The sequence below is a fragment of the Canis aureus genome, chromosome 5 (genome assembly GCF_053574225.1).
Source record: "Canis aureus isolate CA01 chromosome 5, VMU_Caureus_v.1.0, whole genome shotgun sequence".
NCBI classification, from domain to species: Eukaryota; Metazoa; Chordata; class Mammalia; order Carnivora; family Canidae; genus Canis; species Canis aureus.
Window position 1 is genome coordinate 12477118 of NC_135615.1, and position 25820 is coordinate 12502937.

At 33.7% G+C, this 25820-nt stretch overlaps 1 protein-coding gene and 1 long non-coding RNA gene across 2 annotated transcripts in view; one reads left to right on the plus strand and one right to left on the minus strand.

The window, feature by feature from the left end:
• The window catches only part of LOC144313702 (uncharacterized), a 37867-nt gene extending 25078 nt beyond the window's left edge, over window positions 1–12789 (plus strand). The window contains exons 4-5 of the long non-coding RNA XR_013379322.1: window positions 10211–10292; window positions 12491–12789. This is a non-coding gene — a long non-coding RNA (uncharacterized LOC144313702). The remainder of the gene's footprint in view (window positions 1–10210; window positions 10293–12490) is intronic.
• Window positions 12790–14489: 1700 nt separating this feature from the next.
• MALRD1 (MAM and LDL receptor class A domain containing 1) overlaps window positions 14490–25820 on the minus strand; it is a 759283-nt gene continuing 747952 nt past the window's right edge. Inside the window, 2 exon segments of the mRNA XM_077896425.1 lie at window positions 14490–14773; window positions 19914–19989. Of these exon segments, the coding sequence (XP_077752551.1) occupies window positions 14696–14773; window positions 19914–19989 (154 nt within the window). The 3' untranslated portion in view covers window positions 14490–14695.

Sequence of the window (25820 nt, forward strand, 5' to 3'; positions counted from 1 at the left end):
TGTAAGTGAGGTATATTAAAGTCCCCTATTTTTAGTATATTAATGTCAGTTTCTTCCCTTTTTTTTAATGGTATCTTTATATATCAGGTGCTTCCATGTTGGGTGCATAAATACTTACAATTCTTATATCCTCCTGTTGGATTGTTCCCTTTATCATTGGGTAGTGTCCTTATCTCATGTTAGTCTTCCTTCTCTATTTTATCTCATATTAAGTACTGCTACCCAGCTTGCTTTTTGCTTCCATTTGCATGGTAAATGTTTTTCCATCCCTTTGCTTTCAAGCTGCATGTATCTTTATATCTGAAGTGAGTCTTATAGGTAGCATATATATATATAGGCCTTGTCTCTCTCTCTCTCTCTCTCTTTCTTTCTTTCTTTCATTAATTCATTCATTTTTAAGATTGAGAGATAGAAACCAGAGGGAGGAACAGAGAGAAAAGGATAAGAAGATAAGCAATCTTTGTGCTGAGCATAGAGCCCGATGCAGTGCTTGATCTTACCATGACCTGAGGCAAAACCAAGAGTCAGATGCTTAACCAACTCAGCCACCAAGGTGCCCCTTCATCTTATTTATTATCTATTTAGTCACCCTGTGTCTTTTGATTGGAGTTTTTAGTTCATTCACAGTCAGTCATTACCAATAGGTATGTATTTACTGACATTTTGTTACTTTTTTTTATGGTTGTGTAGTTCTTCCCTGCTACTTTCTTGCTCTTTTCCCTTGTGGTTTGCTCTCTTTCTTTAGTAACATGCTTGGATTTCTTTTTCTCTACCGTTTGCATATCTGTTATAGATTTTTGATTTGTAATTATTATGAGATTCATATATAGCATCCTGTGTGTACAGTAGTCTACAGTGAGTTGATGGTCACTTAAGTTTGAACCCATTCTAAAAACACTAAGTGTTCACTCCCCTCCCACCCACCACCACTTTTTATACATACGATATTGTACCATATATCCTTTTTAGTTTTTGAGTCCATTGACCAATTTTATTTATAGAATTGATTTTACTGTGCTTGGGATTTAACATCTGTACTTGGTGTGTTTCTGTTATTGAGGTTTTTTTTTTTTTTTTTTTAATCTCTGTTTGGTTCTTTCTTGTTTTCTGTCTTTGTTCAGTGTCTCACTGAGATTTTCCACTCTTTTCTCTAGTCCACTAAGTATCTTTATGACCATTTGAGTTCTCTATCTGGTATATTGCTTATCTCCATTTCATTTAACTTTTTCATTGTTATTTTGTCCTATTTCATTTGGGACACATTCATTAGTCTCATTTGTCTAACTTTCTGTGTTTGTTACTATGTAGTAGGAAAGTCAATTTGTGTATTATCTTAAAATAGTGGCTTTATAAAGAAGAGTTCCTGTGGTGCTTTGTAGCACAGTATCCCCTGTTCACTAGAACTAGGTGCTTCAGGGGTGTCTCCTATATTAATTGTATGTCCTTTACTGTGGTGGCTGATCCTTGTTTACTTTTAGCCCAGTGAGCTGCAGTGGTTTACTTTGCCTATTTTGGGAAGAGTTTGGTTCTTGTCCTGTTAAGAGGCCAGTCTGGGGCCATTGTGGGCTTGTAGTTAGGCAATGTCAGCAGTCAGACCAGAGGTCTGCCTCTGTCTATCTGTTGGGGCTGCAGTAGCACTGGGCTGCAGGGTGTTCTCCCTGCCTTGTACTCTGAGAGGCATTTGTTGATAGATGGAACAAGAATTTAAGCCAGATGCTGGGCTGCAGATGCATGGATACATCTCTTGTACTGTCAATTATGAGTGGTGCTGTTTCTGACAGGGTTGCTTGCAGGAGTGAGATGTGCAGGAGCTGCTTTGGAAGGACTCCTGCTGAGTTGAACTGGTTGGATGGGTCAAATCTTCAGGAGAATGGGCAGGTAGGCTTGTGGGACTCAAGCCATTAGCAAATTAGGTGAATGACATTCTTGCTATTTCCAGCAAATGACTGGCTATCTACACTGCAGGGCAGGGGGCATGTGGAAATGGCGTTTGTGAGGTCTTTTGTTCTTGGAGAAGGCCCCTCCAGGATGAGTTCTGAGATTCTTAAATAAATCTACTTCTTGTATACTCCAGGTGCTGTTTAGATTGCTCTTACTGTGCTCTATCTTGGCAAGATTGCTATATGCTATTTGGAAGGGCTGGAACTCAGTTTCCTATTATCCTCCTGCTCTCTCAGGGCAAGCCTGCTGATTTTTAAAGTATCCAGGTGTAAGCCCTGCTGGTTATAAAGACTCACAGAGTTAAGCACAACTGGTTTTCAAAGCCATTTGTTATGGGAACTTGTCTTTCCAGTGCAGGGTCTTTTGTGTTTGAGATGCCTAGTGTTGAGTTTGCTCCTCTCCTTTTTTTGTGTGGTAGTATCCCTCCAGGTTATGATTAGTCTTTGAGGAATTCGGTTTCTGACTATGTCTCTGCTTTTTGTACCATTTTTGGTCTGTCCTCCTCTTTAGGATTAACTGTGGAAGGACTGTTGTGCCCGGAAAGTCTGTTCTTTGGTCATTTTCTGGGTTGGATGCACTGATGTGGCTGATATCTTAGTAGGTCTCTAGGGCCAGATGAGCTTAAGATACTTCTACTCTGCCATCTTTTCAGAGGTGGAATTTTGTACCTTTTGACAACCTTTACCTATTTGCCAACATCTCCAAATTCCCATCACCTCATTTCTGACAACCAATGATCTGTTCTTTGATTCTGTGAGGTTTTTTCTGTTTGTTCGTTCGTTTGTTTTTTCCACATGTAAGTGAGATCATGCAGTGTTTGTTTGTTTTTGTTTTTTTTTTTCCTCCTGTCTGGCTTATTTCACTTGGCTTAATACCCTCAAGATCCATCCATGTTGTTGCAAATGGCAGGATTTTCTTATTCTTATTTCTCATAGCTGAATAATAGTACTGTGTGTGTGTGGGAGGGCACATTGTCTTTATCAATTCATCCTTTGATGGACACTTGGAAAATTTCCATGTCTTGGCTATTGTAAATAATGCTGCAGTGAACATGGGTGTGCAGAAAGCTCTCTGAGATAGTGATTTTGTTTCCTTCAGTTTCCTTTGTTTCCTTCCTATACATCTGGCAGTGGATTTGCTGGATCATATACTTTTGTTTTTAACTTTTTGAGGAATCTCCATGCTGTTCTCCAGATGACTGCACCAATTTACATTCCCACCAACAGTGCACAAAGATTCCCTTTTCTTCACATTGTCACCAACACTTGTTATCTCTTGTCTTTTTTTTTTTTTTTTTTTTAGAGATTTTATTTATTTATTCATGAGAAACAGAGAGGAGAGAGAGAGAGGCAGAGACACAGGCAGAGGGAGAAGCAGGCTCCATACAGGGAGCCTGATGTGGGACTTGATCCCAGGTCTCCAGGATCATGCCCTGGGCTGAAGGCGGCACTAAACCGCTGAGCCACTTGGGCTGCCCTCTCTTGTCTTTTGATAATGACCATTCTAACAGGGGTTTATATCTTATTCTGGTTTTAATTTGTATTTCTCCTGTGATTAGTGATGTTAAGTACCTGTTCATATATTTTTGGTCATTTGTATGCCTTCTTTGACAAAAAAAAAAAAAACCAAAAAACAAACATATATATCTTTTAGTTCCTCTGCTCATTTTTTAATTTGATTGTTATTTTGCTGTTGAGTTGTATTAGTTCTTTATATATTTTAGACTTCAGTACCTTATCAGATATATGATTTGCAGTATTTTATCCCTTTCAGTAGATTGCCTTTTCATTTTGCTGATTGTTTCCTTTGCTGTGTGGAAGCTTTGTTTGATATAATCCCTCTACCTTAAATTTCAAAATCTGCCCAGTATTTGTGAAAGTTTTCCCTGACTCATTCTTCATGTTTTCATATTTATTTTCTTTATTTATTAGAATAGCTTTTGGCTTTTCTCTTATGTTGGTGTAGTGCATGAGTTTTTTGTCAGTTGTAATACATGTATATGTTATAATATTTTTAAATTTTCTATTTGGCCTTCATTAGACACATTTTTATGTAATTCATTTGTTCAGTTTGTTCTTTTGCCAACTTAAATTGAATATGTAAGTAGATTTGTATTTATTGGTAAAGAATAAAATAATAGAATTTCATGTGCATACAGCTTTGGTGATACCTCATACAATGATTAATCATTATGTTGTATGTGTGTTTGTGTGTATGTTTTCTCCTCTAAATATTACACAATTGAATAGTTATTTTTCCTCCTTTACCTGGTCTTCAATAGTGAAACAATTCTGCCCATCTGTACTACATGTCTTATGACCCTCCAATGGTGCTATTCTGTGGGATCAATAGAACACTGTAAAACTGGTACATTTCTTTATCCTTTGCCTCTTTACTGCATTGCTCCAATAAGTGAATAAAAATTTGATTGGTATTTTCATTTGGGCTTGTTATCCCAATTGACTGCCTTGACACCTAACAGCTTGACAGTAAGATTCAAAATGTCTTTTGATTATATCCAGATGTCCCATTTTCAATAACATTTATGAGGCATATAAGGAACAAGAAATTATAATACAAAATTGTATCTGACAAGGCTCAAATGTTGGACTTATTAAAGACAGAATGATTTAAACTATTTTAAAAGTATTAAAAGAAACAATGTGTAAATAATTAATATATGGGAATGAGGTCTTATAGACTATCAGAAAAATTATAAAATGCAACTAAATTGAAATTATGGAGATAAAAATATAGTAACATGAAAAATTCACACCCAAGGCTTACCAGCAGATTCAAGTATGCAGAAAATAGTAGGTAGGGCACTTAAAGATAGGACAATTTTCTACTGTAAGAGAAAGAAAAATGAAGACCTTATAAACCTATGAGATACCATTAGGTACACAAATACATGCATATGGGAAGTACAGAAGGAGTGGGAAAAGAGAAAAGGAACAGAAATACTGTATGAAGAAATACAGGCAAAAACCTCCTTAAATTTGATTAAAATGATTATTGAGGGATGCATGGGTGGCTCAGTGGTTGAGCATCTGCCTTTGGCTCAGGTTGTGATTGTAGGGTCCTGTGATTGAGTCCCATATCAGGCTCCCTGTGGAGAGTCTGCCTGTCCCTCTGCCTATGTCTCTGCCTTTCTCTCTGTGTCTCTCATGAATAAATAAATAAAATATTAAAAAAAAACATTGAACACATTTATGAAGCTCAAGAAACCATATATCTCTTAGTAGAAAACATTGATATAAAAATCTTGGCCTTCCTGTTGGCAATAATTTCTTAGCTTTTATACCTAAGGCATAAACAACTAAAGGGAAAAAAAAAAACAGATAAATTTGATTTAATCATATTAAAACATTTTCACATCAAATGACACTATTAAGACCATGAAAAGACAACCCAAACAATGGCAGAAAAATGTGTGTGAATCATTTGTCTAGTAAGAGTATAATATTCAGATTATATAAAGAATTCTTACAATTCAACAATAAGAAATGTCTATTAAAAATGGACAAAAGTATTTTAATAGACACTTCTCCAAAGAAAATACACAAATGTCTAAAATTACATAAAAAGAGGTTCAACATTATAAACTATTAAGGAAATTCAAGTTAAAAACAGAAGGTACCGCTTCATAACCACTGGGCTTGCTATTATAAAATATATGGACAATAACAAATGTTTGTGAGGGTGTTTGTTGGTACCTGAAAGAGTCAAACATAGAGGTACTATATGATCCAGCAGTTGCACTCTTTGGTAAATGCACAAAAGAAGTGAAAGCACATTTTCACACAAAAATTTGTACATGAATGTTTATAGAGGTTCTATTCAATAATAGCCAGAAAGTGGAAACAATCCTGATGTCTATCAATTGATGCATGGATAAACAGAGGTGGTATATCCATACAATGAAATTTTGTTCAACAATGAAAAGCAGTGAAATAATCATAAATGATACGTAATGGATAATCTTGAAAACATTATCCTAAGTAAAAGAACCTGACAGAAAAAGTCACATACAAATCAATTTATCTTAAGTGTCTAGAATTGGCAAATCAATAAAAAGTATATTAGTGATTGTCAAAGAATGTGAACGTACTAAAAATCTTTGAATTTTGCAGTTTAAAGTAGTGAATTTTATAATACATCAGTCATATCTCAAAAACATTTAAAAGCACCTAGTTAATTATTGCAGTTAATATTTGTGTAATAACACCTAAATAAAACAAGTTAGGGCACTGTCAATATTGCATCTCTTTTAATGTTTTTTTTTTTTTCATAGCTTTACCATCTGGATTTGCACACCCAAGTACTATATTCCTAATATATGATGTTTTTTCACATACTCTTTTTTTACTTTAAATTATGCTTGTGAGAGTCATCAGTGTTGTTGTAGGTAGTTACAGTTCACTTTCATTGCAGTATATTTTTTCTATTTTATTACTGTGCTACATTTGATTCTTTATATGCATATTCAATTGACAGAAATTTGAAATTTTTCATATTACAAATAATGCAGTAATAATTCTTGTATATGTTTCTCAATGCACATATGCATGCAGTTTTCTTGATTGCACATTTTCTTAGATGCACATGTGTATGTAATTCCTGAGAGGGTGAATTGTTGGACAATATACATATGCTCAGCTTTAAGAGATAATGACTGACAAATTTACACTATCACCATCCCAAGTATGAAGAGTCCATTTGCTTCATTTCCTTAGTGTTGTCAACACTTCCTGAATTCAGGATCCTTGGTATTAGTTCACTGTTTTAGTCAGCTCTTGCTGCCATGAGCAGGTGGCTTCTTTTAAAAAATGATTTTATTTATTCATGAGACACACACACACAGACACACACACACAGAGGCAGAGACACAGGCAGAGGGAGAAGCAGGCTCCATGCAGGGAGCCCGATGTGAGACTCAATCCCGGGACCCCAGGATCATGCCCTGAGCTGAAGGCAGACACTTAACACTGAGCCACCCAGACAGGTGGCTTAAACAACAGAAACTTATATCTCAGTTTTGGAAGCTGGAAGTCCAACATTAAGGTGCTTGGTTTCATTCTGAGGCTTCTTTGCTTGCAGGCAGCTACCATCTCACGGTGTGTTTACATGCTTTCCTTATGCTTATGAGAGAAGACAGAAAAGCAAATTCTCTGCTGTCCCTTCTCATAAGGGCGCTAATTCCCCACACTCATGACCTCATACCTAATGACCTCTCAAAGGTCTCATTTTAAAATACTATCATATTGAGGGTTGGAGTTTCTTTTTCTGTGTCTGTTGGCCATCTGTATGTCTTTTTTTTTAGGATATATCTGTTCATGTCTTCTGCCCATTTGTCATTTGGGTTATTTATGGTTTTGGTGTTGTATTGTATAAGTTCTTTATATATTTTGGGTACTAACCCTTTATCAAATATGTCATTTGCCCTTATCTTCTCCCATTCATTAGATTGTCTTTTATTTTTCTTCATCATTTCCTCTGCTTTGCAGAAGCTTTTTATTTTGAGGTAATCCCAATACTTTGCTTTTGTTTCCCGTGAGTTAGGAGACATATCTAGAAAAATGTTACTATGGCAGATGTCAAAAATGTTATTGCCTGTGCTCTCTTCTAGGGTTTTTATGGTTTCAAGTCTCACATTTAGGTCTTTAATACATTTTGAGTTTGTGTATGGTGAAAGAAAGTGGTCCAGTTTAATTCTTTTGCATGTAGTTGTCCAGTTTTGCCAACACTGTTTCTTTAAGAGACTTTTTACCATTACGTATTCTTGCCACCTTTGTTGAAATTTAAGTGACTATAAACACCTGGGCTAATTTCTGGGATCTCTACTCTGTTCCATTGATTTATGTATCTGTTTTTGTGCCAGTACAATACTGTTTTAACTACTATAGCTTTGGTAGTATATCTTGAAATCTGGAGTTGTGGTACCTCCGGTATTATTCTTATTTTAAAAGATTACTCTGGCTATTCAAGATCTTTTGTGATTCCATCCAGTTTTAGGACTCTTTTAATTCTGTGAAACATGCTCTTGGTATTTTCATAGGGATTGCATTAAATGTGTAGATTGCATTGGATAGTATGACATTTTAACAATATTCATGCTCCCAGTCCATAAACATGAAATGTCTGTTATCCTCCATTTCTTTCATCAGTGTTTTGTAGTTTTCAGAGTACAAACCTTTCACTTCCTTGGTTAAGTTTATTCCTAGGTATTTTATTTGGTATAATTGTGAATGGGATTGTTTTCTCAATTTCTTTTTCTGTTACTTCATTATTAGTGTGTAGAAATGCAACAGATTTCTGTGTATTTATTTTTTTATCCTGTGAGCTTACTGAGTTTATCAGTTCTAGTAGTTTTTGTTGGTGGAGTCTTTTAGGCTTTCCTATAGATAGTGTCATGTCATCAGTAATAATGAAAGTTTTACTTCTTCCTTACCAATTTGGATGCTTTTTTTTTTTTCCTTTTTGTTTGATTGCTATGCCTAGGAGTTCCAGTACTGTGTTTAATACAAGTGGTGAAAGTGGACATCCTTCCTCTTCTTGATCTTAGGGGAAAAGCTCTCGTTTTCCACTCTTGAGTTTGATGTCAGCTATGGTCTTTTCATATGTGGCCTTTATTATGCTTTTTGTTTGCGGGTTTTGTTTGTTCTTTTTTCCCTTTGGCCTTTATTATGTTGTAGTATGTTCTCTTTAAACCTACTTTGTTGAGAGTTTTTATCATGAGTATGTGTTGTATTTGGTCAGATGCTTTTTCTGTGTCTGTTGAAATGATTATTTTTAAATCTTTTTTTTTTCTTGTTAAAGTGATGTATTATGTTGATTTGTGAATATTGAACCGCCCTTGCCTCCCTGAAATAAATCCCTTTGGATCATTTTGAATGACTTTTTAAATGTGTTGTTGGATTTGGTTTGCTAATATTTTGTTGAGGATTTTACATCTATGTTCATCAGAGATATTGGCCAGTAGTTCTCTTTTTTAGTATTGTTTTTTATCTAGTTTTAGCATCAGGGAAATGGTGGCCTTCTATAAATAATTTGGAATACATTTTGGTTGCATATTTCTTATTGATTTGTAGGTTTTTAAAATACATTTGCTGTGTAAGTTGGTTTTATGTGTTGCAAATAACTTCTCCTACACTGTATTTCATTCTTTATTATCTTTCATTGATATATTTTATTGAGCAGATGTTTCTAAATTTAACATCTGGTTTATCAGTCTTTTATTCTTTTTTTAAAGATTTTATTTATTCATGACAGGCAGAGAGAGAAAGAGAGGCAGAGGCAGAGAGAGAAGCAGGCTGAGATCATGACCTGAACCAAAGGCAGGCACTTAACTGACTGAGCTGCCCAAATGCCCTTTTTTTTTCATTTTTACTTATTTGATTGTTTCAGAAGTCTCTCTCTTCATGGAGATAATTATCATATTTTTCATATCTTATATTCTAGGTCAGTATAGGGTGCTTATTATTGTTTGTGTTATTATTGTTCACCTTTATGTATACATAAAAATATACCTAGAATTGATTTCTATGTAAAATATATAGTAGGAGTCAAGTTTCACTCATTTTTCAAAATGCAAACAAAATTTTCAACCAATTGTTGAAATGCCTTTCTTTATGTACTGTTCTTCAGTGCCACATGGATAGATCAGATACCATATATGTTTGTATGTATTTCTGGGATCTGCAGTCTATCTCATTCTTCCATATGCATATTTTTATGCCAACAGCACTATCTTCAAATTATTCTAGCTTTATATATAGTATCCAGTAAGGAAATCCTCATGTTTTTTCAGTTTCTTGGCTACATTTGTCCCACTGTATTTCCATATACATTTTAGAATCAACTACTCAGGTCTTAAGCATCTGGTAGAAATTTGATAAGGATTTTCTTGACCTTACAGATAAATTTGGGAAAAAATGAATACTGCATCTCTATGTGTCTACTTTAGTATTGCAATATTTTAGATTATATATGTCTTTGGAAGATTTACTCCAGCATATTTACTTTTACATTTATTATAATTTCACTTAAAATAATTTTTTAGTTTGTTCAAGATACATAGGTATTCAATTGGACATTATATATTACTCTTCTATGTGACACATTTGTTAAAGTCAATAATTAGTGTTAATTAACCTAGAGATTGTTCTGAATTTTCTATATACACATCATGCAATCTGTAAATGATGACAGTATTATTTTTCTTTCCAATAACTCACTAAATTTTTTTAATATCTTATTTTCTCACTAGTATTACCAGTGAACAGTTCAAATATTTTGGAAGGTGTGGTAATAGCCGTTTAAAATGGCTCATTCCTAACATCAAACTGAAGGTAATGTTCCATCATTTAGTATAGTTATCAGTTTTTTTATAGTTGTCATTTATCACATTAGGAAAGTTTTTTTAGTTTTCTAAGATATTTTCGCTTTGTTTTAAGATTTTATTTATTTACTCACAAGAGACACACAGAGAGAGAAAGAGAGGCAGAGACACAGGCAAAGGGAGAATCAGGCTCCATGGAGGGAGCCCGACGTAGGACTCGATCCCAGGTCCCTAGGATCAGGCCCTGGGTTGAAGGCAGGCGCCAAACCGCTGAGCCACCCGGGCTGCCCTAGTTTTCTAAGATATTTTTATTACAAACAAATGTTGTATTGAGGTGCCTTGGCACTGCAGTTGGCTGAGAGTCCAACTCTTAGTTTTGGCTCAGGTTGTAATCTCAGGGTCCTGGGATTGATCCCCCATGTAGGGCTCTGCACTTAGCATGGAGTCTGGTTACGATTCTTTCTTTCTCTCCCTTTGCCCCTTCTGCTCATGCTTGCTCTCTTTTTCTCTCTTCCTCAAGTAAATAAATCTTTATAAACAAATGTTGTAATTTTACAATACTTTCAATGCACCTATTAAAACATGTGTGCTTTTTTGGTATTTTTTTAATGACTGATTTTTAAAGTTCAGCTTATATTCATGGAATAAATATGAAAATGGTAATGTCTTCATTGTATGTTTGTTTTTGTTTTGTTTTTAGTACTTCATATTTGTATTTATGAGTAAGAGTGACCTAAAATTTTCCTTTAGTGTGATATCTCTATCAGGGTTTGTATTAAAATTATGCTTTCCTCATAAAATATGTTGGGAAGTAGTACCTGTTGTCTTGTTGTTTTGAAGTGTTTTTATAAATTTGGCATTATTTCTTAAAGATATTATAATATCTGCTAGTGGATCTGATGAACTTAGAGCTTTGTTTGAAGGAAGATTATGAAGTATGGATCAATTACTTCGCTATAGGACTGCTTGTATTTTCTATTTCTTCTTATGTTTGCTTTAGAAAATTATATTTTCCAGGGATTTGTTTATTTTCTCTAAAGTTCAATATTTTTGTCACATTTTTTGTTGTTTTTTTTTACAGCATCTTTATTACCTTCTCACTGTTTGTAGACTCTGGTGATAATACTATTTCCATCTCTGACATAGGCTATTTATGCATAATCTTTCTTTGGTTCATTTTTTTTAGGTGTTTGTTAATCTTGTAATTTAGTTCACCAAATGTTTTTTTTTTTTTTAATTGTTGGTGGTGTTGTTTCATTAGGGGTTTATTATTCTTTTTAAAGAACCTGCATTTAGTTTTATTGATCCACTTCATATGTGTGTGTGTGTATATACATATATATACATATATATTTCATTTTATCAATTTTTTACTTTATATGCTTAAAGATATATGTTAGCACTGGATTGCTAACAAGGTAGAAAAAAGTTAAGTGGTTCCCATCTAGGGCAGAATAGAAGCCCCAGATGAGAAGAGGCCACATTATATATTTTATTTTTCACTCTCCTCTCACTGTCTCACTTATTTCAATGTAATATTTATGTACAAATATTTGTTGAACAAATTAATGGCAATTATAATTACCCCACAGTGACTATTTTTTGTCTTTAACCATTATTTTATGAGTAGCAATAGACTAAGTGATTACTTAATATCTGTTGGGGGAGAATCTAAGTAGAGAAACTAGGCCTGATTTCTTTTGCTGACTTTTTTTTTTTTTTTTTTAATTGACTCCAAATTATACTGACTGAAGAAAATTATGCTAATTTCCTGAGCTGATTTATTAGTAACGCAGCTCTGGACAAATATGTTATTTGTCATCTTGATAGAGCCCAGACCTAAATAAATAATGTATAAAAATTTAGAAAAGTTAAAAAGCTCTTTATTATTGCTTCCACATTCTAGAAAAGAAAATCTGCTCTTTAGAGCACTCCACTCTTGTAGAATGTTTAATGACGTGACTCAGTATAAATTTTTAAGTGTAGTTAAGTATTTTGTTTATTCACTTATTTATTTACCTATTTATTTTCGTGTATGCATAGTTATAGAATTTTTTTATTCAAGATATGACATGTATCTAGTTTCATCGAAATTTCATAAAGTATGTGCTCATACAAGTGTGGTGCCTTTCCACTTGTAATTATTTAAAGAGAGGACATTGAGTTTGATGACAACTTTAGATATTAACCCTTGGATTTGTTTTCTAGACACATTGGCAATGAAATGGAAAACATTTTGCAAGTTGATATGAAGAAAAGCAGAATAACATTAAGACTCACAAACCTGTCATTGGTTTGGCAGTGAAATACATTCTTGAAATATTTTTAAAAGGCATTTGGAGTTTAAAAAAGTCACAGCTTTTTTATAGATTTTCCTTGGTTTTTATCTTTAAGAATGAAATTTAAGACTACTTATTGCAAAAGACATTGCCACAAATACAATTGTTGGTTTACCTGAAACACATGCTTTTAATGTGCTAATAAACACAAGGCAGTTATTTAAAGGATTTGTGAATTTTGTTCTCAGTGTGACATATGTGAAAAATGATTGATGGTCAAGAAGATTAATAGAGAAAAGAAAATTCTTATACAATTTCTTCAAGGTACCACCTAAAGGAATAGGCAAAGATGGTATGATATAATAGAATGATATATGACATTTATGTCGAGAGCATTGTTAATATGTACTTGTTTATCACATATTTGTGAGTTTTCTTATAGATAAATACAGCTTATTTATAATTTATTATTATTCTAGAAATTGGCCAGTTCTAGTTAAAATACATATACTAGGCAATATTTTTAGTGCTTATTAAGTTTGTAGAGATTACTGTTGTGCTATTTATAGCAAAATATTTTAACACTGTTCTAAACAGTGCTGTCTGAGAGCATTTTATATGATAAAAATTTTTCCAGTATTTTCCATTACTGTGGCTACTGGTTACACATGGCTATTGAGTACTTAGAATGTGGCTACTGCAACTGAGGAGATGCATTTTTCAAATTTTATTTAATTTTAATTAATGTAAACTTCACATTAAATCTACACATGTGGCTGACCACCATAGTATATGGCATAATGTTTTCATTTATCTGTGTTAAAACATGTAAAATATTTAAACAGCATTTTTAGATAATCAGTACTTATTGTCATTTGTTATTATTATTGATATTATTATGTACTTATAGTATATTTTGGGAAATAGGTTGGCCACATGAATTCAGTTAACAACATGTTGTCTGAAGTATTTGTGCAGCAAAACTCTTAAGAATCAGCTATACTCATTAGACTCCATTCTCCTGACATCCACTTATCTAAAAAAAAAAAAAATTCTTTCGATGGGTTTTGTGTCCCATGTGACATTTAATATCTTTTCATGTTTTAAAGCTGAGTTATATAATTTGTGAACTCTCTATACCACTTGTTCTTCAATTCTGTATTTCTCTTCTTTTTATATTTTATAAATCATAATGGTATAGATTTGGACTTACATCAAAAAATTGTTAGAGGAAGAATGGTGCAAATAAATTTTTATTTCTGAATGTTACATTAAATTATGAAGCACATACCTCTTCTATCTACGGGATAAGAAAAAAAATCAGTTTCATCCTTTTAGTTTTATAGAATTGCCATAGGTACTTATAGATACCACAAAATGTTTGATTTAAACATTTTATGGAGCACATAACTTGTACCTAAAAAAATTTAGCTTTTGAAAACAAAACAAAACAAAAGACAAAAAAACAAAAAGAATTGCTCTATATCCCACTTTCTCGATTTTAGGGATAATAATTGCCATATTATTTAAACCATTGGAGTAGGGACTTTTCAGTTTTTTGAAGTTCAAAGCTTCTTAACTCATGTATCGGTATTACTTTTATACCTATATGAAGATATGTATTAAATAATTATTTGAATAAAGGCAAGTTTAGGATGACAATTTCACATTTTTTTCAAGATGCGGAAATAACTTTTACTCATGGTTATGTAGATTAGGTTTACTATGATTTGTCCATTCCTGTTAATTTGTATATTAACTTAGTTCACCTTTTTGTTTCTAAGCTCAATCTTATTTAAATAAACATTTTAAAACTTACTTATACTCAGGATATAAAACAATTTGATTTATAATTTAAAAAAATGACCACAGTAAAATCAAAGGAAAGCAAGAAACTCAAGTAGAAAATTTTATTAAACTACTCAGATATACAATAAAACTAAGGTCCTGATTCAGATTCCATGAAAACGTTTAATATATTCAGTAAGAAAATTTATCTGTGTATGTATAATAATTGCAGTAGTATTCTGAATCCCTTCTTTTTTTACTATTGCACAGGATGAGTTTCTGTCAGGTTTCAGCGTAGGATTTTCTATAAACTATATACCCTAGATCACACTTGATTTGGATGGTGCTATTTCAGATGATTAGATATGGTCTCCAGGCATCCTGATGTGCCATACAATGGATTTGAGAAGGAGTATACAGAACTCTAAAGAGAAACACATTGAGAAGATTAGGATTTTAGGCATTAAAGTCTTTCAAGATCATGCAGAATACAGTGAGTTTTAAATGGATTTCCACTGGAGTAATAACTAGAGCATTTCTGACTTTCCCTCGATCACCTGTAGTGCACACTGCCTACACTGCTGACAGGCCTAGGGCTGGTATGTGTCCACAGCCCTTGGGGCGTGGGAGTCACTGCCTTATCCTTACCCTTGGTGGAATGGGGAAGTACCGTGGGAGAATCTTAACTACATCTTTCTGTAGTGTTGGTTTCTCTAAGCCTGCTGTATTGATCATAGGTGAATTAAACAAACAAAAAGAAATACAAAACAAACAAACCAGACTTAATTGAGAGGGTAATATTTTGCAGAGTATATCAGAAAACCTGTAATGTGGAAAGTTCATAGTTCAAACACTTTGATTTCTTCAACAAATAAATTGCAAGGAAAACATGGGAGACAAAATAGAACCTAGAGACTAAAAGAGTCTTAGGAGACATGTCTATCCATTTGAATATATACACCTTATATCTCTTCTGACTAAAAACATAGCAACATCAATATATATAACCTCCCTTATTTATTTGTGAGATTATTAGGGTAGGTTGACTGCTGATTGAATATTTCATGGCATCAAATACTTATTAAATGTGTAGATATGACACTGTGTTTATATTTTTTAAAAGTCTTCATCCCTTAATGTTATAACTTAAGTCTTTACAGGTGAAATTAAATGATATCTGGAATTTGTTTAAAAATACCCTGGTTGACACCAACAGCGAACCCTAATATAAACTAGGACTCTCGATGATAGGTAGATATAGGTTTGTCAGTGTAACAAATGTACCACTCTGATGTAGAATATTGATAATGGGGGAGACTGTGTGTGTGTGTGTGTGTGTTGGCAGGGGGGATATAGGAGAACTCTGTGTATGTTCTGCTCAGTTTTGCTATAGACCTAAAGCAGCTCTAAACAAAACAGTCTTAAAAAAAAAAAATAGAAGAAAGAGAAATTAAGGAGTCAATCCCATTTACAATTGCACCCAAAAGCATAAGATACCTAGGAATAAATCTCACCAAAGAGGTAAAGGATCTATACTCTAAAAACTATAGAACGCTTCTGAAAGAAATTGAGGAAGACACAACAAGATGCAAAAATATTCCATGCTCATGGATTGGCAGAATTAATATTGTGAAAATGTCAATGTTACCCAGGGCAATTTACACGTTTAATGCAATCCCTATCAAAATACCATGGACTTTCTTCAGAGAGTTAGAATAAATTATTTTAAGATTTGTGTGGAATCAGAAAAGACCCCGAATAGCCAGGGGAATTTTAAAAAAGAAAACCAAAAAACAAAACAAAACAAAACAAAACAAAACAAAGAAAGAAAGAGAAAGAAAGAAAGAAAGAGAAAGAAAGAAAGAAAGAAAGAAAGAAAGAAAGAAAGAAAGAAAGAAAGAAAGAAAGAAAGAAAGAAAGAAAACCATAGCTGGGGGCATCACAATGCCAGATTTCAGGTTGTACTACAAAGCTGTGGTCATCAAGACAGTGTGGTACTGGCACAAAAACAGACACATAGATCAATGGAACAGAATAGAGAACCCAGAAGTGGACCCTGAACTTTATGGTCAACTAAAATTCGATAAAGGAGGAAAGACTATCCACTGGAAGAAAGACAGTCTCTTCAATAGATGGTGCTGGGAAAATTGGACATTCACATGCAGAAGAATGAAACTAGACCACTCTCTTTCACCATACACAAAGATAAACTCAAAACGGATGAAAGATCTAAATGTGAGACAAGATTCCATCAAAATCCTAGAGGAGAACACAGGCAACACCCTTTTTGAACTCGGCCACAGTAACTTCTTGCAAGATTCATCCACGAATGCAAAAGAAACAAAAGCAAAAATGAACTATTGGGACTTCATCAAGATAAGAAGCTTTTGCACAGCAAAGGATACAGTCAACAAAACTAAAAGACAACTTACAGAAGGGAGAAGATATTTGCAATGACATATCAGATAAAGGGCCAGTTTCCAAGATCTATAAAGAACTTCTTAAACTCAACACCAAAGAAACAAACAATCCAATCATGAAATTGGCAAAAGACATGAACAGAAATCTCACAGACGAAGACATAGACATGGCCAACATGCACACGAGAAAATGCTCTGCATCACTTGCCATCAGGGAAATACAAATCAAAACCACAATGAGATACCACCTCCCACCAGTGAGAATGGGGAAAATTAACAAGGCAGGAAACAACAAATGTTGGAGGGGATGCGGAGAAAAGGGAACCCTCCTGCACCGTTGGTGGGAATGTGAACTGGTGCAGCCACTCTGGAAAACTGTGTGGAGGTTCCTCCAAGAGTTAAAAATAGACCTGCCCTACGACCCAGCAATTGCACTGTTGGGGGTTTACCCCAAAGATACAGATGCAATGAAACGCCGGGACACCTGCACCCCGATGTTTCTAGCAGCAATGTCCACAATAGCCAAACTGTGGAAGGAGCCTCGGTGTCCATCGAAAGATGAATGGATAAAGAAGATGTGGTTTATGTATACAATGGAATATTACTCAGCCATTAGAAATGACAAATACCCACCATTTGCTTCAAGGTGGATGGAACTGGAGGGTATTATGCTGAGTGAAGTAAGTCAATTGGAGAAGGACAAACATTATATGTTCTCATTCATTTGGGGAATATAAATAACAGTGAAAGGGAATATAAGGGAAGGGAGAAGAAATGTGTGGGAAATATCAGAAAGGGAGACAGAACATAAAGACTCCTAACTCTGGGAAATGAACTAGGGGTGATGGAAGGGGAGGAGGGCGGGGGATGGGGGTGAATGGGTGACGGGCACTGAGGGGGGCACTTGACAGGATGAGCACTGGGTGTTATTCTGTATGTTGGTAAATTGAACACCAATAAAAAATAAACTTATTATTTAAAAAAAATAAAAAAATAAAGGGTTAAAAAATGAAAAAAAATAAAAATAAATAAACCAGCACCCCACTCTGATGTGTAGTGGGAATGGGTGGTAGTAGAGGTGAAAGTAGAATGACCATGAGTTGGATACATGGCAGTTCGTTAGACTGTTCTTACAATTTCTATGTCAGGACCTGAGAATTTTTACTAAGAGTTTTTAGAAGGGTATTTTGGAGAAGTCTATTTCTCTGACACAAAGTCAAGGAAGGCACACTTAGTTTAATACAAACTCATTGTTTCTGAAATAATAGAAATCAAGGCAGCAAGAAAGTTCAAGAACTGTGACAGAATTTCTTTTCTAGCCATTCTTAATGGAAGGGAAAAAATGTGAAAGAGGAATTGTTTTTTTATTTGGATAGAAAAAAAGAAATTGCTTCTAAGTTTCTCTAGAGTCATTGATTGCACTGCCATATGCATGCATAGTAGAGTCTTGAAAGCACCCTGAAGTGGGTCTTTGATAGGAACCCTCATCCATGTGCCAGAGAGGCCATTTTTTTTTTCAGTAGAAAGTAAAAGATATTTCTAGCAGCTCTTTAATTATTACAAGTTTAAAAGATATTAGGACGCCTGGGTGGCTCAGCAGTTGAGCATCTGCCTTTGGCTCTAGACGTGATCCCAGAGTTCCGGGATCGAGTTCCACATCAGGCTCCCTGCGTGGAACCTGCTTCTCTCTCTACCTGTGTGTCTGCCTCTCTGTGTGTCTCTCATGAATAAATAAATAAAGTATTAAAAAAAAAGAAAGAAAACTCCAGTTAAAAGAAGTTTAATAGATATTAATATAAAAATGTCAAATTTAAAGCAGTATATTTTCTTTCCTTATATCAAATTTAAAACATTATATTTTCTTTTCTTATATCATTTGTATCTTTCAGATACTAAATATTAAACTAAAGATCTAAAAAAAGATTGAATTTCCTTTCCTTTCCTACAATGAAAGTAGGTTTGCAAAAAAAAAAACAAAAAAACAAAAGAGAGAGAGAGAGAGAGAGAAAATAGGTTTGCATTACACCTACTTACTTTGCCAACAAGATACATTAGGCTTCTTAAGTATCCATTTATTTATTTATTATCCATTTGAAATGTGGGAGCTACATTTTAAGTTTTTCTCTGTGTCTTGATTGACTTGAAATTTCATCCAAATTAATTCTCTGCACCCTGGGAAAATTTTTGTTTTCATTCCTACCAAAACAGTAATAACCCAAAGCATGTATGTCATCATTATTGAATAAAAGCACATATAAAAATGTCAAGTGTTGTTTTAGCCTTCAGCCATATCAACCAAGGCTACCAAATTACTAGAAACCATCTAATCTTGCACCATAGTACTCATTTCAATAATGGTAACAGCTGTTGGTGGCCTATTTTTCATGTAAAAATAATGGGGCTATGAAAGTTTTAGCATTCTATATGCTCACTTACACAAGAGAATGAATCTGATGTAATATTTCTAAAATCAGATGTAAGGTTTTCATGGATAAGAAGTGATGTGTCATGGCTAATCCTATTTTATACCCAAGTGTATGCTCATATTATCTACTTAAGAAAGAGATGAGAAAGATTTTATTTCATTATCTGTCTAGTCTACTTTTTATTGCGCTGATAAGGAAATAGCCCTAAAAGGTCCCAAAAAAGATGTAATACACTTTAATTTCTCCTTTAGTCTTCTAAATGATCAGGTAATAGCCCTTTACTGCTCACATCTCAATTTAAAGCACAGCACAGAATGCTGTCCTTCTTTTGTCTTTGGGAATAGAATATAAAGAACAGTCAATAAAGAGTTACTATGGGTAGCTGACTAATACTCTGGGTTAAACTGATGTTTTCCAGAGTTGTCAGCTCTTGTTGAGTATGAACAGTGACCACAAAGCCACTTAAGAGTGAACTGACTTTACAAACAGATTGAATCTGTCCTGGAATGGAAAATTCTCATTGCATATTTAGAGAGACTAAAACTCCTTCCCATTTCCAATGAAATAATTCCGTTAAAACATTATTCTTAGCCATGATATGGAATCATGTCCAAATAACACCGTGTGTGTGTGTGTGTGTGTGTGTGTGTGTGTCTGTGTGTCTGTGTGTTTGTGTGTTTCTGCTTCTGAAACAATACAATTCACCATTACCACTTACCTCTCTTTTCTCTGGGTCACTCCAGTTGCCATAAACTGGATTAACAAATGCACAGTTCACACTTCCTTTAGTTTTCCTTAAAGCACACAAGGCCATAAAAAAAGTATAAGTATTGAAGTATAGCACAGTACATTTTTAGTTTATTATCTGGTAGACATCTTTGAGAGACATATTGTCTAGCCAGCATACTTATTTTTATGAATGTATTATCATAAGTAAGGCTATTACTTTTTTTTTCAGGACACAAAGGCAACTACATTCTTATAAGTAAATATAATTTGAATTCTGAATACTTAGATCCAAATAAACACAGACAAATAAGAAGTGGCATAAATTGGTCTTAAAATCGATTTCTTCAAATATCACTCAAGCGATACATAAGGTACAACATTATAAAGAGCTGGCTATATGGAAAGTCTACCATAGACTTCAAAAGTGCTAAACCACCAAATCCTGAGGACTATTTTTTCATGACAGTGTTGGTCATAAAGATCTATAGCAATGGGTCATTCCATAATGTTTTAAACAGCAAATTTAAATATGAGTGTTTTGAAGAGTTCTTAATGTTAGTGTTTCCTTTAAATGAATCAAAAAGAGATGTGTCCTTGATAATCTCACCTGTTGATCTAGATCTGCTTAATATATTCTGATTGACTAGACTCCTAAATGATCATTTCTTTTTGTGATTTACTTAATTACTCAAGTGTCAACAGATTTATTAGAAGACAACAAGCCCTGAAATAGTTGATCACAACTATGCCCACCACAGAAATACAAAAAAAATATAACCAGATAACTAAATATATCCCATTAAAGATTTATAGAATGATCCCATCATGCACACACACATTATAAGAATAATGGAGAATAGAAGACCAATTATAGGATGATTGCTAGTGTCTTGAGGGCAGCTCAGTTATGAGGAAAAAAATATGTAATACATGAATATTTTTGCCTAATCAGGGTATAATGACAGTAAGTCTGTCAATAACATACCCTTAGATCCTAAGGGAAAATGTAGTAAAGAGGGAAACTCTTACTGATTTGTTTTTTGGAAAGAAATCTTCAGTTATGACTTCTTTTTGTCACCTACCAAAATACGCAATGAGTCCAAGAGTCTAATCTGGGTAATTGTGTTTGGCTGGCCATATGTTCTTCCTATGGATTCAATCTTCAAAGTTTCCTAATCTCCACTATTTCTATACAATTGGCTTGAATATTCAGTAGCTTAACCGTTCGCCCTCATTGAATCTACATTTTGGGTATAATGTATATATATATATATCATGCATATATATATATATGGCATATATATATATATGGCAGCTATATTTGTGGGTTGTTATTTGAAAACAGTCATAGGTGCAAGAAATATCTGTTAATTCCTTAACTACGGTGAATGAATACTTATTTCCTATAGTTAGATTGAATAAGTGGTATTTGATTCTTTGCCTTTCCCTCCTCCAAGACTAGTCAACATAAAGTTCTCAGAGTGGTAAGCTCAGTAATGATACAGTTAGGTGCAGAAATAGGCAGGGCTGCTTTTACAGTTGAGACTGGATAGGGAATTGAAGGGAAATTTCAAAATGTGTCGAAATGCCAAAACAAAGCCTGGCACAGGAGAGACTGAACATTGAAGTAAGGAGTAACAAAACAAAATGGAAATTAGGAACTAGATAAAGATCAGACAAATGCCTCAGAAAAATTAATCTCAGCTGAAATCAGGCATGAAATCAGGAAGCAAGAGGAAATCCAAACCATAGGGCTAGATAGGACAGATGGTCCAAAGGCCAGGCAGGCAACCAGGAACTGAAGGGATAGGCTTGACAGTCAATTGGATAGAAGTGAAGTACAAGCAATACAAAAGATCTTGATATGAGACAATTATTTTTGGCTTTGGAGTTTGGACCCCAGATGACCTAGACCAAGGTTGGCAGGTAGAAGGCAGTAATTAAACAGTCTTCCAGCTCTGTTAAATTCAGCTATGGGAGCTACTTTTCTTCTGAGAAGATTTTAAGTCTTAAAAATTTTTTCTATTAAAGTGAAAAAAATAATAAAGACCTGTAGGTGGCTAGACTTTGGGGGTTGGGTGACTACAAAAAGGGTGACACTTAAGGATGTGGAGTTGTAGTAAAAGAGGAAAGGGTCACAGTATAAGTAGTAGAATGTGAGCAATGGTAAATTTACCCTCCTTTAAATTATGTTTATTAGCAGTCACAAACTACTACTATTTTTTCCATCAAAGGTGTGCCCCCCAATATTAGAAACCTCTGAATTGTTAGGCTTAATTTTCAATGTCTTTCCTATATATAGTGTAAAATATCACCCATCATCAAAAGATACTTCCATTAAGTAAATTTCTAGTGTCAACTCCATACGTTTACTCTTTCAGGACTATGATATATTTTCCATATGTATCAATTATATGTAAATTTGATATTAAAACATAATTCCACTTCATTTCCTCATTTCTATGAGGAAAATGAAACATCTGATTGTGAAGTTTTCTGTCAGTACATTACACTGTTATGTGCAATGATAAGCCTGTATTAGGCTAAAAAATGCTACATTTAGCTTATACTTTGTCAGTAGTCTGATGGGCCTAGAAGAGTTGAGGTGTCAAAGAATCTCACCACCTCCAGGATCAGCAAGGAACTGACTTAGAAGTTTGGAGTAGAGAGAAAAAGCAGCATGAATCACATGGGTTTTTCCATCCATAATTTAAATTCACTTAAATTATCCTTGAGGTCCCGCTATATCAGTATGTACAGAAACTGTAGAGGGTGGCATTTTGAATGGGCTGAAGAGAGAGATGTCAGTGCAGAACTGGGATAATTCTCATGAGAATTTGTAATTTAAACTTAGTGAGCATATGTATAACTCTAAAAGCATTCACTTCATGGCTTATTAATTAACAAAATTATTTTAGTGTTGATTAAAAACATGAAAGTGTAGGTATCTGAAATTACTGTAAATGATTAGTGAAGAAAAACAAAGATAAAACAAAATTCATCTATGTTATTTACATCCACTAAACATGACTTTGAGATAAGTGTTTATTATATGTATGTTTTAACAGCTTTCTTGAATTATCACACACCATATCAGTTTACTCATTTAAATAGATGGTTCAATTTTAGTAATATTAATTTTATTTTAATTTTATATAACATAAAACTTGACATTTTAACCACTGCCACTATATAGTTCAGTTGCTTTCATTATATACACAGTGTCACACAACCATCACTTCTATTTACAAAATGTTTTAATAACCAGAAATAGAAACTCAGTAGCTATTAAACCATAATTTCCCACTCTCCTATCTCTCCAGCTTCTGGTAACCTCTGGATTTACCTTCTGTTTCTCTGAATTTGCCTGTTCTAAATGCTTCACAAAAGTAGAATTGCACAATATTTATCATTTTCTGTCTGGCTTATTTCTCTTAGTGTAATGTTTCAAGTTTCATCCATATTGTAGCATGTATAAGAACTTCAGTAATTTTTATGGCTGAATAATACTCCATTGTGTGCATATGTTACACTTTGTTTACTCCTTCATCTGATGATAGACACTTGAGTTGCTTTCACCTTTTGGCTATTGTGAATGATTTATGAATGTTGTCCTAGAAGTATCTGAGTTCCTATTTCAATTATATATCTTTCATGGGTTTATTTGCCATTTGTATATCTTTAATAAAGAAATGTCTACAAAAGTCTGCTTTTAAGTGGGTTGTTTTTCTTTTTGAGTTGTAGGAATTTTTATATATTCTGGATATTAAACTCTAATCAGACGTATAATTTCAAATATTTTGTTCTATTCTGTAGGTTGTCCTTTGATTTTGCTAATGTCCTTTGATACATGAAAATTTTTGATGAAATCCAACTTATCTTTTTTGATTTGTTTCTTGGGCTTTTGGTGTCATATCTAAGAATGTCTTGTTATCTTTTCACATGTCTGTTGGTCATTTGTATGTATGTCTTCTTTGGAAAAATATCTCATGTCCTCTGCCCATTTTTTAATTGGATTGTTTTTTTGATGCTGAGTTGTATAATTCTTTGTATGTTTTGGATATTAACCCCTTTTCAGATTATATCATTTGCAAATATCTTCTTTGTTGATTATTTCCTTTACCAAGCAAAAGCTTTTTATTTTGGTGTAGTGCCAATAGCTTAATTTTGTTTTTGTTTCCCTTGCCAGAGGAGACACATCTAGAAAAAATATTTCTATGGTTGATGTCAAAGAAATTACTGCCTGTTTTCTTCTAGGACATTTATGGTTTCAGATCTCTATCACATAATCAGTGAAATGAAAATAAAAGCCACAGTGAGATATTACCTCAAAATAGTAAAAATAAAAGACACAAGAATTAGCAAGTGTTGGCAAGAATGTGGAGAAAAAAAGAACCTTTTGTGTACTGTTGATGAGAATGAAGATTGGTATAGTCAATCTAGAAAAATCTAGAAAAATCTAGATGTTCCTGAAAAACTGAAAAAAGAGAATTACTATATGATCCAGTAATTCTGCCACTGAGTACTTATCCAAAGAAAACAAAACCACTAATTTGAAAAGGTATATGTTTATTGCAGCATAATTTATAATAGCCAAGATATGGAAGCAACCTAAGTGTCCATCCATAGATGAATGAATAAAGAAGCGTGTGTGTGTGTGTGTATATATATATACATATATATATGGAATATATAATATATACATGGAATATATATATGGGATATATATATGGAATTACTCAGCCATAAAATAATAAAATAAAAAATAATGAAATCTTGCTATATGTAACAATGTGGGATCTGAGGGGTATAATGCTAAGTGAAATAAGTTAGGCAAAAACAAATACTATATAATTTCACTCATATGTGGAATTAAGAAAACAAATGAAAAAGAAAAGGAGACAGTAAAAACAGACTCTTAAATACAGAGAAAAGACTGGTGGTTGCCAGAGGGGTGGTAAGTGGGGGGGGGGGGGGGGGATAGATAAAAGGGGTTTAGGAATGCACTTATCTTGATGAGCGCTGAGAAGTATATCAAGTTATTGAATCATTATATTGTATACCAGAAACTAATATATCATTTTATGTTAATTATACTTGAAAACAAAAATAAAAATGCGCTGCTAAATACCAGTTCTTCAAGATGAGTCCTACAGTTTCCTCTAAATATTTTATGGTTTTAGTTCTTACATTCAGGTATTGTATCCATTTTGAGTTAATTTTTTCTGGGGTATGAGTAGGGGTTCAGCTGTATTCTTTTGCATGTGGAAATCTAACTGTCCCAGAACCATCTGTTGAAGAGACTGTTTTTCCCCATTGAATGGACTTGATCCTCTTGTCAAAAATCAGTTGGTCATATATGTATGGGTTTATATTTGGCTTTTAATTTTTAGTCCATCAATCTATATGTATATATTCATATGCCAATGCCACGGTGTTTTGTTTGCTGTAGCTTTGATTTTTTGTTAGCTTTGTGGTAAGTTTTGAAATCAAGAAGTGTTAGCTCTACACCTTTGTCCTTTGTCAAGATGGTTTTGGTTTTTTTGATGCCCTTATAATTCCACATGAATCTGAGGATTGGTTTTCTATTTCTGCAAAGAGCATTGTTGGAGTTTTAATAGGGATTATGTTGAATCTGTAGATCACTTTGGGTAGCACTGACATTTTGACAATATTAATTCTTTCTGTGAACTGGAGATGTCTTTCCATTTATTTAGGTTTTCTTTAATTTCTTTTGGTAATACTGTGTAATTTTAAGTATAGAAATCTTTTACTTCCCATGTATTTTATTATTTTCCATGCTATTGTCAGGTGACTGCTTTCTTAATTTCTTTTTTCTGATTATTCATTGCTGGTTTCAGAGCACAACTGATTTTGTGTTTTGAATTTGTATCTT